The 14,277-nt window shown below is 54.9% G+C and overlaps 6 protein-coding genes across 6 annotated transcripts; 1 reads left to right on the top strand and 5 right to left on the bottom strand.

Annotated features, from left to right (window-relative positions):
• Positions 1–133: 133 nt before the first annotated feature.
• Positions 134–2,008, top strand: LTHEOB_11649 (Basic-leucine zipper (bZIP) transcription factor; the record flags this gene model as incomplete). The annotated part of the gene is made up of 6 exons (XM_035508428.1): positions 134–197; positions 593–670; positions 723–810; positions 862–1,275; positions 1,517–1,855; positions 1,909–2,008. The coding sequence occupies 6 exons, from the start codon at positions 134–136 to the stop codon at positions 2,006–2,008; spliced, it is 1,083 nt and encodes a 360-aa protein (XP_035365801.1).
• Positions 2,009–2,781: 773 nt separating this feature from the next.
• On the bottom strand, positions 2,782–4,697 carry LTHEOB_11648 (F-box domain-containing protein; the record flags this gene model as incomplete). Its single annotated transcript, XM_035508427.1, has 2 exons — positions 2,782–4,573; positions 4,627–4,697. 2 exons carry the CDS (start codon positions 4,695–4,697, stop codon positions 2,782–2,784), a joined length of 1,863 nt encoding a protein of 620 aa, XP_035365800.1.
• Positions 4,698–5,538: 841 nt separating this feature from the next.
• On the bottom strand, positions 5,539–7,029 carry LTHEOB_11647 (uncharacterized protein; the record flags this gene model as incomplete). Its single annotated transcript, XM_035508426.1, has 3 exons — positions 5,539–5,836; positions 5,888–6,821; positions 6,870–7,029. The coding sequence occupies 3 exons, from the start codon at positions 7,027–7,029 to the stop codon at positions 5,539–5,541; spliced, it is 1,392 nt and encodes a 463-aa protein (XP_035365799.1).
• Positions 7,030–7,712: 683 nt separating this feature from the next.
• LTHEOB_11646 (Ph-response regulator protein palc) lies at positions 7,713–9,519 on the bottom strand (the record flags this gene model as incomplete). The annotated part of the gene is made up of 2 exons (XM_035508425.1): positions 7,713–8,006; positions 8,161–9,519. 2 exons carry the CDS (start codon positions 9,517–9,519, stop codon positions 7,713–7,715), a joined length of 1,653 nt encoding a protein of 550 aa, XP_035365798.1.
• Positions 9,520–10,018: 499 nt separating this feature from the next.
• On the bottom strand, positions 10,019–10,408 carry LTHEOB_11645 (NADH-ubiquinone oxidoreductase; the record flags this gene model as incomplete). Its single annotated transcript, XM_035508424.1, has 2 exons — positions 10,019–10,095; positions 10,183–10,408. The coding sequence occupies 2 exons, from the start codon at positions 10,406–10,408 to the stop codon at positions 10,019–10,021; spliced, it is 303 nt and encodes a 100-aa protein (XP_035365797.1).
• Positions 10,409–10,632: 224 nt separating this feature from the next.
• Positions 10,633–13,274, bottom strand: LTHEOB_11644 (MFS transporter; the record flags this gene model as incomplete). Its single annotated transcript, XM_035508423.1, has 7 exons — positions 10,633–10,970; positions 11,344–12,108; positions 12,266–12,363; positions 12,600–12,736; positions 12,816–12,842; positions 12,934–12,974; positions 13,088–13,274. 7 exons carry the CDS (start codon positions 13,272–13,274, stop codon positions 10,633–10,635), a joined length of 1,593 nt encoding a protein of 530 aa, XP_035365796.1.
• Positions 13,275–14,277: the final 1,003 nt, after the last annotated feature.

The raw sequence follows: 14,277 nt of genomic DNA, 5'->3' as shown, positions 1-14,277 counted from the left end.
CCCGCGCCCACGCTACTGTCCCGATTGGCTCGCCCTGTCTGTGCCTGCCTGAGCTATTAAACCCAACCCCGACTCCGACTCCATCGCAGATACCTCCATCCTCACCACCAAAGCATGCCCGCCCGGTAGCAGCATGGCCCAGCTCTCGCAGAACCACGCAATGGACGCCGCCTTCGCCGCCGGCACCAACGGCTTCGGTGAGTCTTGTCCCTCTCGCTACCTCCCAGTTACCTCCCTTTGACAAATTCCCCTCTGCCTGCCGCCCCGCCGTCACCTCGCTGCCAGTATCGCGTTCCACGGCCATCTGCCGTCCAGAGCTCCTCGTCTCTCCCCCCTGCCAGCGAGTCCTTATTTACCCTGTCTCCTCTCCTGCTTGTTCTTCATCACACCCCAGTCATGATGGTCTCTCAACAATCGCACTCTTCTTGGGACAGCACGCTAACTGCGTGTGGCGAATTCTCTCCCCACGAACTGCCTGCCGACGCACTCTTGCCCAGCCCGCCGTCCCAACATCCCGTTGATGACGTCGCCGGCAAGAGTGCGCCGGGAGGCTTAGTTCAGGGTGAGAGGCACATGCCACACTCCACTCTAGAAGCCGACCCAACTTCGAAAGCTCCCTTATCCAACTTCCCGTTCTTCAAAAACTATGGCACCGACAAAAAGACAAGAGGTCAGTTTGCAGTGCCTTCAATCTCCCTCACACTCTACTGACGCGCGTACAGATGGACAACCGCCTAAGAGGCGTGGTCCGAAGCCCGACAGCAAGCCTGCCTTGACGCGTAGGCAAGAGCTCAATCGCCAGGCTCAGCGGTACGTCTTTTTCATCTTCTGCAAAGCAGCTCCGTCTCACTAGCGCCGCAGAACGCATCGTGAGCGCAAAGAGATGTACATCAAGGCTCTTGAGCAAGAAGTGCTTCGCCTGAAAGAGCTCTTCTCTCACACCGCACGAGAGCGTGACGCCGTCGCCGAGGAGAATCGCCGCCTGAAGGAGCTTCTCGCCGCTCACGGCATCGCCTTCGATTCCAACAGCCCTGCCAGTGCCTTCCAGCAGATGGCAGGTTCCAGCTATGGAGGCAGCTCACGTGGCAGTGTCTCTGGAAGCTACCACGCAGGTACAGCTTCGACCGGTTACACGTCGCCGCCGCCTTCAATGCCCGCGCGCCCTGCCCCCGGCCTTCCCATGCAGGGAATCCCCCCTCAGCAGCCGCATGGCCAACTGCAACCGGCTCAGACCGGTATGGACTATGACCAGATAGGCATAGACTTTGTCTTAACGTACGACCGCACACCCTACCTTTCTCCTCCGCCGCAATAGCAGTAGACACACTTGCTTTTGCAATCCATCAGCCACACGCCATGCGCCTACCCGGATGAGGTAGGTTCAGGGGCCTTTTTCCTCTATCTTGCATCATTTCTCTTCTCTGTCGACTCGCAATCCGCCGTTAGTTCAAAGAAAAAGTAAAAACAAAAGAAGAACGCCATTCTAATGCGACACCCACGTCTTTCGCCGCAATAGTCTCGAGAAGCCATGCATGGAGCACATGCAATTCCTGCTGGTACGGGCCGAGGACAACGAGGCGGACGTGTCGGGTCACGCGCTCATGCAGACGTGCCCGCCGCACTCTCACATCGCCCAGCACCCCGAGGAGAAGTACCCGCACAAGATGCTCGACGTGTCGCAGCCAGACCTCATGAAGCTGCTCGATCTGTCGCATCGCCTGCCCACCATGGAGGGCGAAATCACGCCTGTCATGGCTTGGGTGTCCATCATCCAGGACCAGCGCTTCTCGGAGCTGGCCAAGGAGGACATCGAGGCAGTGAAGGGCGACCTGCTGGCGAAAGTGCGGTGCTATGGGTAAGCCACTCTCTCTACGCCGGGCTCGTTTATATACTGATTTTCCCGGCTAGTTTCGGTGCCGTCATCGAGGAATTCGAAGTCCGCGATGCACTCAACAGCGTCTTAGCCGCGAAGGGTCAAATCGGCACTGCCGGTCCGGTGCTCGAATAGAAGAGGACCTGGACACGTCTTTGACGTTGTGAGTGAATGATTGGGTTGTTGTTTTCAAGGGGAATCGAGCAATTGAGCCTCTTTTTTTTTTTTGGCTTTCTTCTCGGAGCATCCGTACCGTTTTTTTTTTCTTTGCTACTGTTCAACGATCCTTTTAACAAAGCCGCATCATCGCCATCGTCATCATTCCCGTTATCCTCAGCAGTATCCCACTACACCAGCCGTAAATTTTTTTTCTTTCTTTGCGCTCTCTTGTTGGAGTAATGTGGAGACTTGGAGCAGGGAAAGAAGAGACTGCTAATCAGACGGAGTTGGATGAGAAAGAGAAAAACAGGTCAGATGGCGTCGTTCTTCTTTATGCTCTTTGCTTTGAGCAGAACGTCATACCATCTGATGATGTGAAAGATCGGGCAGATCCCCCTTACAAACGTTCGTTTTCAGAACTCCTTTTTCTCTCTAGTTAGCGGAGGCTTTCTGTTATTAAAGTCTTTCTCCGTACACACAATAGTTTGTAGTGTGTTATCATTACTCCCAGAACATACCACACATTTGACACCAGAAAAAAAGGAAAGAAACCCAAGAAGCGTATCTAGGACTTCTTAATCTTAAGTCAATCTTTCTTCTTTTAAAGCAAATGGATTGCGAATTCGATCAGGTTTGTATGGATTAAATACTTCCTACAGCACTACCTTCATATTCATGTCTGCTAGTTCCATAGATCAATCGGCTTAGGGGCTAATTGTTTATCGAGCATCCTGCCTTAGGTCCTCTTCTCATATTCCACAATCCATTGCACCTCCCTGCAGCCACCAGTCATCCCCATCACCTTCATAGTTAGCTTCTTCCTCGTGTTGGAGATCATCTGGATGGTTCCCAACAGCGTATTCGAATTCGTGCAACATGGGATCAACAAGAACATCGTTATCATCCGTCAGCCCGTCCTCCGTATCATAGTCAGGCTCAGGCCACCCGAAGAAGGCCTTGGCGTACACTTCGTGCTTGAGCGGGACGTAGATGAAAGTGCCGCACTTGCTCCTACACCTGTCGGTCCATTCGTACAGGCGCGCCTCGGCGTGCGCCAGAATGTGCGAGAGTCCTGCCTCTAGCCACGAGCGGTCCGTGTCAGACCCCGAGGGGTTCAGGCTGACGTGATGCTCGCCGTCACAGCAGCCGGGCGTCCATCTTCCCTCGTCCCATGCTCCCATGCCGCACCAGCAGTTGTCTGAGTCATAACACTGCCAGCCGAGTAGGTAGTAGTGCTCTGCTGCGAGCTCGTAGAGATAGCCGAGCTGGATTTTAGTGAAGTTGGTGTTGTCGTGGAGCTGCTGCACGAGTGGCAGCCACCTCGCGCCCAGCAAATGGCCCTTGGTGAGGCTGATTGTGTGCATGGAGGAACTCTCGTTTTTGGAAAAGAAAGCGCCGAGAGTATCAGCGAAAGCGGCGAAGTCATGGAGATGGAGTTCTTTGATCTTGCCAGAGCAGTGGCTCAACAAATCGGCAACGAAGTAGGGCTCGAGTATCTCGTATCTGGCTGGGGCGAGGGAAAGCGCTTCGAGGTTGGGCAGGTTGTCGACTACGCGAATGAGGATTTCGCAACCACGCTCCTTCGTCCACCCAGCAGGCGTGGATCCTTTGCTTCCGTTGGAAAGCTGCAGACATAGCTCCTTGATATTGGCTGTTTGAAGGACCTCTGCAGGCTGATCAAAGATCCAAATCCCAGCAGCCGCCTCGTCGATATTGATGTCGTACCGGCAGCCTTGCGTGATTATGAGCTTGTCGAGCTCGATTCCGTTTTTGATAACACTCTTAACAACTGCCGAAGCTGCCTGTGAAAGCGCTTTGTGACTGGCTTCAACATAATCGGCTGGATATCCTCGGTAGTTCTTGATTCTGGGGTCCGACAGCCGTGCTTTCCAACTGTATGGCCCAAGTACGCGATCGTAGGTCCTCCTAATGCAAATAATTTTGAGATCAGGAAAACCGCGGCCAAACAACTCCATCATAAACTCGTCACAGCTCTTGGGTGCGAGAACGGACTCCTGGTCATCAAGGAGGCGCTGGTACACTTTGTGTAAGCTCATGGTGGCGGATGGGGCGGGAATGACATCCCCCGACCTGTAGTTGGACAGGTTCAACCTCGCCAAGTGTGTAGAAATGTCTTCATACGAGACACAATCACCAGCAACGAGATTAAGACCGTGATGGCTAAGCATTGGGACCTCAAATTCAATGCGGCGCATCGACGTACGTAAGACGTCGATCTTGGTAACCGCATTCAGAGTTCGTAGGCCGATCGGATCTGCCTCGAACGAAGAGCAGTTCCCCCTCGCTACATAGCGCCACTTCTTTGAGAGGATGATCTCGTGGACGAAATGGTACTGTAGTTTGCGGTCTAACTGTCGACACGTGAGGCGAAGATTCATAATATCCTTCGGGGTCTGAGTTTCATAATCTTCTTTGATTTCAGTGTCGGGGCACCCGGCCGGTAGATAAGAGGCAGTTTTCTCGATGATTTCCTGAGGAAGCTTGGCTATACTGATCTCCGAGCCGACAGCGGTGGTTTCTCTACACGGAAAAAGGGTTAATATGTAAATAATTGAGTGTATGACGGGACTTACTTGGTGACCATGGGCTTTTCCTGGGGGCTGAGTTCGTGGTTTTGGGGGCTGTTGCATATGAGGAGTGCCATTTCTGGAGAGTCTCGAGGGTTGTTGTTAGGTAGAAGAATATTAAGGCGGTGCAGAAGAGAAGTAGGGAGGATCCGGGCTGAGAAGTAAGTTACACTTGACTTGTGACTGCTATCAGGCACTGCAGGTGTTAAAGCCGCTAGTGCATACATTCACTTTGATTGTAGAACCAAGAAATGCTTGGTTCCTACCTCTTGCTAGGCGTGATACAAAGGCCAGCAAAATCTGCACTCATAGTCACATTGCCTCTCTTTTTAAGTTGAAATTCTTCCAGGAGGGTTTCGCAAACAACAAACGCGGCCTTCTTTACGCGGTTTTTATTTAAAAAAAAAAACGGATATTAAACGCAAATATTGTTGCCAATACCTAGGGCTCTCTGCAAACCCATATAATTAGCGACCGCTTGTTCTGTGCCACTAATGAAACGCATCCCCGACCCTGGTTACTATACTCTATATCCAAAAGTCTGCGCAGTGTAGACTAAGTCTTAATAAGTAAGCATCGATAGTATCGCCTGCTTTTGACATGAAGGCCTCATCTTCCAGGGAAAAAAGTGCTGAGTCGTGTTAAACCAACATATCTTTTAGACTATCCAAGCATCCAGAAAGGTGCCTTGGGACAAGTTGCCCCGTTTTTATCGACGGAGTGGTCCAAGCAATTCACAAGAATGGTAATTCCGCAACAAAACGAAAAGAGCTATCACATTTCGCTGCCAGCAACGTTACTTTTGCACTCTTCCTAAAATGGGCTGCTCTGATTTATATTACAGACTTGAAGTATGCGTGTCCTATATTACGGATGTTTCGACTGTTACAGCCCGGTAATTAAGAAGATCTAATGCCTTTAGCTAGCCTCGCTCGTCATGTCATCATCTTCCTCTGATTTCCGAAGATCAACTGGGCGGTCTGGGACGAGGAGTGTTGCGGCATATGTCGACGGAATGGTAATACCGAACATGGCGAATGCGATGACCAAGTTCACCATTGGGCTGACCTTGGCAGCACCAACGCCGAAGGATAGACAAGAGCCGATGGATTCGAAGGAACGCATCAAACCCACGGCCAAGGTCAACGTCTCGATGTCGTCAAAGAAAGTCCCAAGAATCCAGTACACGAACATGTAGTGGGACTCGTTCATGAAACTGCACACTTGTCAGCACGTGAATGCTGGAACTCGCGGGGAAAGGACTTACCGAAACAGCACATTTACTGCAAACCCGCGGCCAAAACCAGGTTGACTCCAGTCAAGAGTGGGTTTGGGATTTGCGTCCTCGTACATCTTTTCGTTGGCAACCTGCCACGCAAAAAGACCCAACATGATGACGGAGAAAACGCTCCATGTGACCTTAGCCAGCACCGGACGGCTGACACTCTTGATATCATAGACCCAGCCCCAGACCAAGTTGGCTGCGGTGGCGGCGAGACCAGACGTCAGCGCTCCCAGGGTCCTTGCTCGTACGGAGAAGTACTGCGTGAGGTAGATGCCCTGGTACGTTCCGTTCCAGTTGAACCCCACGAGCATCGGGATCAGCAGGTAGAATTGCTTCATCTTCAGCAGCGCCCACCACTTGTGGAACTCCTTCGTAACGGCTTTGTTCTTGGGGTGGTTCTGCACCTTGCGCCCATCACGATGGATGATCTTCTCCGGAGGCGACACCAGCAACGCGAGGGGCAGGCCGAGGCACTGCAGGCCGATGAGGATGAGGTACGTCGAGTAGCCGACTTTGCCGCGCTGCCCGTTCTTCACGTTCAGCGACAGCTGGATGGACGCGCCGATGAGCTGGCCCAGCTCTCTGAGCCCTAACCATATGCCCGTAAACTTACCCCTATCCCGCACGTCTGCGTACCCAAGTGCGATGGCACCCTCAGATGCCCATAACGCAGATGCGGCAATACCGCAAGTGGCACCTCCAAACAGAACAAACCATTCAGTGCCGTAGCGGTTGTTCACGTATAATGACGCTGAATACGGGGCATATCCCAGGGTGCCAAGAATGAGGATCTTCTTCAAGCCGTATTTGTTCGCGAGGATGGAGAAGGCAGAGCAACCAAAAACCATGATGCCAAACGTCAAAGAGTTGGCTCCATTGACAAGGTACGGCTGCTGCTGACCTCCGGCGCCGGTATCTGTTGCACGGTTAGTGTTGTTTGGTGCGGTTTTTGGAAGCAACGTACTATTGAGTGCGTTCCATATTCCAGGCTGCGTGAACGAGATCAGACCGACAACGATGACGTTGAACAGCGGGCTGCGATACCATCGCGTGAAACGCGATACTGGCTTGGACGTGGTTTCCTCGATAGCCCCGACTTCGGGCTCCACCTGCTTTGCCGACATTTTGCAAAGTCGAAATCTAACGGGCGAGGAAACCCTTGGGAGGCATTCACTTAATAGCTAACCTGCACATTGGCGTTGCGAAATATGTCAACGATATCACCCTTGGTTACTATTGGCCCAGTGCGAATTTTGTCGTCTGGGCACTATTGCGTTTTGCGGATCCTGTATGAGGCCATCTGAACGACCGCATCCGAAGATCATCCACGATACCTAAAGAGGTGTTTATAAGCGCCCACCGTCCAATCAACCATTTTTCTTGCGGCATCTTCCCCGATGCCGGATTTTGAGCCACCTTTGCCGGTCGGCAAGTGTGTCCTCATGAGTCATTGACGTACCCACCTGCACCTGGTTAAGTAGAGCGCAGTCTTGGGTTTAATTTTAGTGTTGCGCCCAAGTTCAAGGTTGCTGCAAATTTGGTGCAAGAGCTTCAGCCACCATAGCTTCTGGCCGTGGCGGTCAGGTGAGAGAGGAAACCAGGTAAAAGACGAAACACTTCGAAGGAAAACCACAGGGGAACATCCTGTTGAGCAATGTCCTAACGCTGAGCTGATTAATTGGTGATATGGTGCCTCCTCACCGGAATAAAACTGTGATAATGAGGAACATGAATAAAAAGAGGTTTATGCCCTCTACGCACTGAAACCTCTACTGCTTCTTTCAGGCAAAGTACAGACAGGAGGCTATTAATAATAGCCCCTATCACCACCCGCAGCGTAGTCAGCGCTTGTACCTGGGAATGCGCCGACAGGATCACCACCTCCTGCTGCTCGGTGCTGACTCTCCTCCTCGTCGCCGCTGTCGTCCTCAACACCTGTGAAGCCTCCACCACCCGCGGACGGTTCAGGCGGAGCGCGCATGCGTGCGACAGTGAACTCGTCGAGGGAGGGCAGCTGATAGGGTTTCGGTGTATGGTACTCGCGGCCGGAAGGCATGCTGGCGAGGAGAGGTTCGATTGGGGGGATTGTTTGGACGCCGACCTTAGGAGAGAAAAAAAGAGATTGTGAGTTTTTCCTCTTTCATAATCGGAGAGCTTGCATGTGAAGGTAATTGAGATGATGGCGGGTTTGGGTGCAGAAATAAAAGATAGAGAGAGATACAGGGGCGGGAAAGTCGAAAGAAAGGGCAACTCACCGTATCGTTCATCTTCACCCACTTCTTCTCCAACATCTCCACCACTCGCCCCTCCTCGAACCTACCCGCATCGCTTCCCCAATCCGCTCCCTTTTCGATTCTCCGATCCTCCCTCTTCTCCGCCCAGTCCTTCTTCAGCCTCGACGCGAATCCCCTACTCTTGCTGCTCTCTTCCTCGCCGCCTCCAGCTGAACCACTGCCGCTTAAGAACCCCAACTCCCTCCTCGCCGCCCTCAACCACGCGATTGCCTCGCCTGTCTTTCCTTCCAGTTCAGCATCGATCCCAAAGAATCTGCACGCTTTCCCCCTCGCTGTTCTTCTCAAATCATCCAAGTACCGGGCTAGCGCCTCGTCCACTTTCCCGGCCGTTGCGCCTGCCGCTCCAGCTCCTCCACTACCACCACCACTGCTGCTACTCCAGCCCAATCCAGCCTTCCCCTTCCCGGCATGCTCGGCAGCAGCCAGGCACAGGCGGGCGAACAGGTGGGCGCGCACCTTGGGGATGTCAGGAGCCTTGAACATCCAGTCCTTACTCGCGCGACTGCGGTCCTCGGCCACGACTGCCGGGTACGGGTCGTCCTTGAGCACAGCGATCAGCGTAGCCTCGGCCAGCGTCAGCTCCGCCAGCGCTGTCTGCACGCCCGGCGTCATGTCCGGCGGGGTAGCTGATGCTGCTGGTGTTGCCTGGTGTTGGTGCTGGGAGAGTTTTCTGATACCACTGCTGCTGGTGATGCTGCTGCTGCTGCCGATGTCGGCGTTGGTGCTGGTTGGTTGGGGAGGGATGCTGCCCAGACGCTGCACCAGGTAGCTGTGGATTGCGTTAGCTTCGAGGAAGGAACGCATAGCAGCGGCAATGGCGGCGGTGCGCTGCTCGGGAGAGGGCGGCGCGGCGGTGGCGTAGTTGTGCAGCGCGTGTAGGGCGGCGCGAGCCTGCAGGCTGTGCACGTAGGCCAGCGTTGCCAGAGCGAAGCCCAACTCAAACTCCAGGCCGTGCAGCTTGACGCGAGGCGGGTCGCGGCCGGGCAAGGGCGGCGCGGTGAGGGTGGCACGCCATTCGATGGCCAGGTCGCGCAGCAGAGCGACGTCGATTGCTTCGTCAGTACCGGGAAGGGTGTGGCGCGCGCTGAGTCCGGCGTCTAGCGCAGAAAGATAGGGGATGTACTCGTTAAGCGCAGTGGCTACGGCGGGCAGGTCGGACGTCTGTGAGGGCGGGGGCAGGCGCTTGTGCTTCTTGAGCACGTCGCGGAGCACGCCGCGGCATGTTGTTGCGGCGAGGGGTAGCGACGGGTGCGTCGAGCTGCTGTAGAAGTCGGCGAAGGAGATAGATGATGTCGTCGGGAGCTCGAAGGGGAACGGCATGTCGAAAAGTTGGGTTGTGGTGGATGGTGGGGAAGGTGTGACGTTGGGGCTTTTGAGGCTGGCCGATCTCTTGCCCCTCCCTCGCGGCGGATTAAACTTATCGAATTCCTGGTGGCCTCAGCCCGGCTTGGCTTGAGAGCGGCATTCGCTGGCAGATTCGGGGGCTGCACAGCCTCATGGTCGGGAGGAATCCATGTGCCGCTTAGTGCAAGGTGGAGTGGGGAGCAATGGATGGAAGCAGCGCAACTGGCAAAATGTCGGGCATATTTCAAGACTCAGGTCCGCGCAGCAGCTTTAAAAATCACATGCTCATTGAGGTTGCTGGTCTCTGCCCAGCGTGCCGATAATATGATACAAGCTCCCTGAGCTCATTTGCCTGGCCCACGTATGCACTAGAATTTTGTCGTGGGCCGAACCTCGCCAATATCTTGCCATTGCTTCCTCTTTCTCTATCCCTTGAATCCACGCCAATTCCTACGTCACTCGCCTCCATCTTCGCTTATTTGGGCGCGATGTTCTGCTGCTGGAACAGGTAGCCCTTGACCTTGGACTCTTTCAGCAGCTCAAAGTAGCGTTCTGTACGGCATCGCAGTCAGCCATTGCGTCAAGCGTCGCAGCTGCACCAAGCGGGCGCTGCTCTTCAGAAGGCCGCCCGCAACTCACCTCTCAGGTGGCCGCACTTCTCCAGGTGGTTGACGCCCTCCCTGTAGTAGCACTTGCCCATCTCCTCGCGGACCAGGCGCGCCATCATGGACTTGACCCACTGCTCACGCAGCACCGCATCCTGGGCAGCCTTGAGGGCGGCGTTGTCGTTGTAGTCGACGCCGTCAAAGGTCGGAGGCACCTTGGGCTTCTTCTCGAGGAAGGCCGCGGACTCGGGCGTCGGCATTGCGCTAGGGTTGTTCGGAGGAGCGGTCGGGCGGGCGAGGAGGGCGTCGGTAGCAAGCAATTGGCGACGCGCCGCTGTGGAGAGAGAGTGTCTGGGAGCGCGGGGCCGCGGGCGTGGGGTTGAGTGGTGGTGGGTGGATGCGAAGCTGGACGGTAGCTGTCGGATCGGTAATGAGAGGCACGTCGTTCGCTCGCCCTACTCGCTGGCGCCAAGACCGATCTACCTCACTTCTTCTCACCACCGCTCTTCCGCAACCCGGACTTGATCATGTCGCTCATCCTCCCTATCCGCGACGACCGCTGCCCGCTGCTTGCCTCCCACTTGCCCCACGAGCTCTCTTCGGCCTGAGGGCTCTGGTACTTCATGCGCCATTTCCACTCTTCAAATCGCACTTCTTCGCCCCGGTGCTCCGCCTCGGACAGAAGCGCGTCACGCTGCCGCCTGCACTCCCAGCAGAGCGCGTAGACCTTGCGGGTTTGGAATGGGTGCGAACGAGGTCTGCAGGTGCTGGAGAAGGCCGAGCTAGCCGAAAAGGACGCGTCGCGACATTGCACCAACGGGGCTGGCTGCCAGAATGAGTGCCCGCACGTTGCGAAGATGAAGAATTTATGGTAGCACATTGCTGAGTTGCTGCCTACTGCATCTGTTGAAGCCACCCCGTCTTGTTATATTCGGCATCCTTTGTTCCTCGACCCCGGATGTGGCAGCTTTGGCCTCTTTGTCATGTTCAAACTGCGGGTTCGTAATGGGAAATACTTATCAACAATGTACTGAATCACAGTTCATGCATCACTCCCTCCTCCTCAGCTGAAGTATCGCCGCTCCAGCACCCAGCGTCGCCTCTTTCGATGACTACGTAAAATACCTCCACCTTATATCATTCTCTCCCTGCTCTCTCAACTCCGCTGTATCGACATCGCCTGCACTCAACGTACACCCCATAAGGCGGTCCCTCCTCCTGTTCTCCCACTTCATCCAACCGCCCAATCCGAGCGTGAATATCATGCATGTGACATTGCAACACGCTGTTGCGACCAGCGTCGGTATGTACGCAGGCGCATACTCAGTCCTAAACGTTGCTGCGCTCAAGATGCCTCCCAAGTTCCCCAGCCCCACAAGCAACCCGGTTGTTGCCGCACGCGCGTTCTCGGAGAGATTGTTGTTGTTATGCCAAGAATGAACGAGACAAGATGGAATATACGCTCCCGCTGCCAGCAAAAACGTCGCCGCATATGCCACGGCCGGCCGAGCTAGCGGATCGATAGCAGCGAGGATGATCAGGCCGGCAAGGCTGACAGCGAGCGAGAAGATGATGTGAAACGTGCGCTCCCGTAGACGATCAGAGGACCAAGTGACGAGCAGCAAGAAGCAGAAGCCCACGGCGTTGGGTGCGACGGTCCACAGGTTCGTCTTGATGGTGCTGTAGCCCAGCCGCGCGACGATCTGCGGCAGGAAGTTGGACACTGTCGCGAACGCGACCGGGTACGTGAAGCTGATGACGCACCACGGAATAAACTTCCACGAGCGCCAGCTCCGGAACATGGCGCCTACGTCGTACTCTTCCGATGCGGCGCCCGAGGCGTCCCGACGGGTGCGCGCCAGAGCGGCCGCCTTTTCGGCAGGCGTCAGAAACCAGGCGCTGGCTGACGAGGCTGGGAGCCAGAAGAAGGCGACGAGAGCCACCACCACGGTCATGGCGCCTGAAACACCTGTCAGTACTGGCGCTAGATATCCGTGGGAATGGGACATGTCAACCTTCGATGATGAACAGCCACTTCCACCCTGGAATCGAGACATGCTGGATCCGGAACACACCGAATGATATCAGTCCGCTGAATGCCGCTGCCAAAAGCGCACTGCCAAAGAAAATCGCAATGCGGAAGCCGAGCTCGCCGCGGGTGTAGAAGAGTGTGAGGTAAAAGACGGCGCCCGCGAAGAAGCCTGCCTCAAACGCACTGCCGTAAACTATCAGCTTTTCCAGTACGTCTCAATAGTAGACACGAGATGCATTTACCCCAGAAGCAGCCGAAGCACCAACATCCCCGCAAAATTGGTGGCAGCGCATTGTAGCAATGCGCATGAACCCCAGCTGAGCATCACTTCCCCAAAAACAGGCGTTAGCATTGACTCTCATATCTGGAACTCAAGAACCCATGTCTCACATCCTGGAAGCATCACCTTCCCTGACCACCGCTTGGTCAGCATGTTGAGCGGAAGGTCGCACAGCCCGTTGGGCACGTAGAACAGGAGGATCAGCAACGAGTACTGCTCGCCAACGAACCCCAGATCCTTGTCCATGCCGTCCGTTTTGGCGTTACCCAAGTTGCTCTGCCTTGCGTGTCAGCTCCATGTCTCGCCATCTTTGCGCCACTGCGCATCCTGTCTCGCCATCTATCAGTAAACTCACCCTATCCACCGAATTGAAGAAGTACATCTGCACTGTCAGCCATCCAATCAAGCCATCAGCCCACTCGGCCCCTGAAACCGGGTGCCGGCAATCGACAGGCGCCAAGCGTCGTACATACCAGGCTCATCATCGGCAGGAGGTAGAAATCCAGCTTTCGTACTACAACAGACGCCTGCTATCAGCAAAAGGAAAAAGATACGTCTCCACCACCATCATCTCACGACATCTCTCCTGAACACGGCAGATTGGAAAGAAATCCAGAAGCCACCCACCGTAAGACCTCTCGGCGACCTTGTCCACGAACACTGCTGTCGAACCCACCACCATCTCCCGATCCGCCTCCCAAGAGGACGACGCTGTGGCGGCGCTCGAGACATGTTGCTGCGGTTTCTCGCCATCTCCTGCTGCCGGTCCTGTCTTCGTGTCCTCTGCTTCGCGCGGATCCAGTGATGACGCCATTGTCATATCGTCGTCTTTGCGAGAACGGGGGCTTGGGTCGTCGCGTAAAGCCGACGCAGTCCTTCCCCGTCCCAGTTCGAGGGAAGCAGGAGGGGGGGGGGGAGAAAGTACGTTTGTCCAGCACCGGTTACACAACAGTAGCGCCGTCGGCAAGATAGGAAGAAGCAAGCTGTATTTCAAGAAATACGTCACGCAAGTGCAGCGTAGCCAGAAGAGACCTGAAGAGCGAAACAAAGGCGACCGGGTCGAGAATTCATGCGTGATGGCACGGCGTGCGTGCAAACCTCCATTCTATATTGTCTGTCGTCTTACTCCCGCTTCACCTCCACTTCTCGCCATCACAACCCTCGTCGCATAGCCGAGCCAATGGAATGCTGCTGGTCGGTGACCATTGGGGAGTATCGGGAGTCTGCATGGCTTCGCCGTTGCTGATCGCACTTCGTTGATAAGCAAGAGTATACAGAGAGTCGTACACGTGCAACTGATACAAAGATAGCTGCCGCTGCGCGGCTAAGCACGGGCGGGACGGGAGGAAATGGTGGAGTGGGGGTCAGGAAAGACGGCGCATGCAAGTAAGTGCAGAAGTGGGGAAGGTGGGACGGCAGGTACATAGGTAGCACAAGTCGCTTGTGCACCCATCATTATCTTCGCCCGAAGTCTGAAACGACGACCTCTGCGCCAAAAATATTGTTCGGATAACGAACCCGCCATCAGAAACACTTTTGCCCTCACATCGGCCGTGCGGGTACCAAGATTCTAGAATGCCGGGTTCTAGAACCAGTCGAAGGCGCGAATGTCGATCCACCTGAACTACCAGATAAAAAGTGGAGAGACAAGGCAAGGGGACGTCTGGGTGAGGGCCACTTTGCGATCACATGCAAGAGTGGGATGCCTGAAAGAGTCAAACCAGGGCCTGTCAATCTGTCATCTGTTTCACTGCTAAACCCACATCCTGGGCTGCGAAGAATCCATGAAGAAACGAGATTCGTTGCTCGTGTGTGTG

This window comes from Lasiodiplodia theobromae, assembly GCF_012971845.1.
Source record: "Lasiodiplodia theobromae strain AM2As chromosome Unknown scaffold_51, whole genome shotgun sequence".
NCBI lineage: Eukaryota > Fungi > Ascomycota > Dothideomycetes > Botryosphaeriales > Botryosphaeriaceae > Lasiodiplodia > Lasiodiplodia theobromae.
Note: the sequence above shows the minus strand (reverse complement) of the source record. Positions and strands in the feature narration are given on the sequence as shown.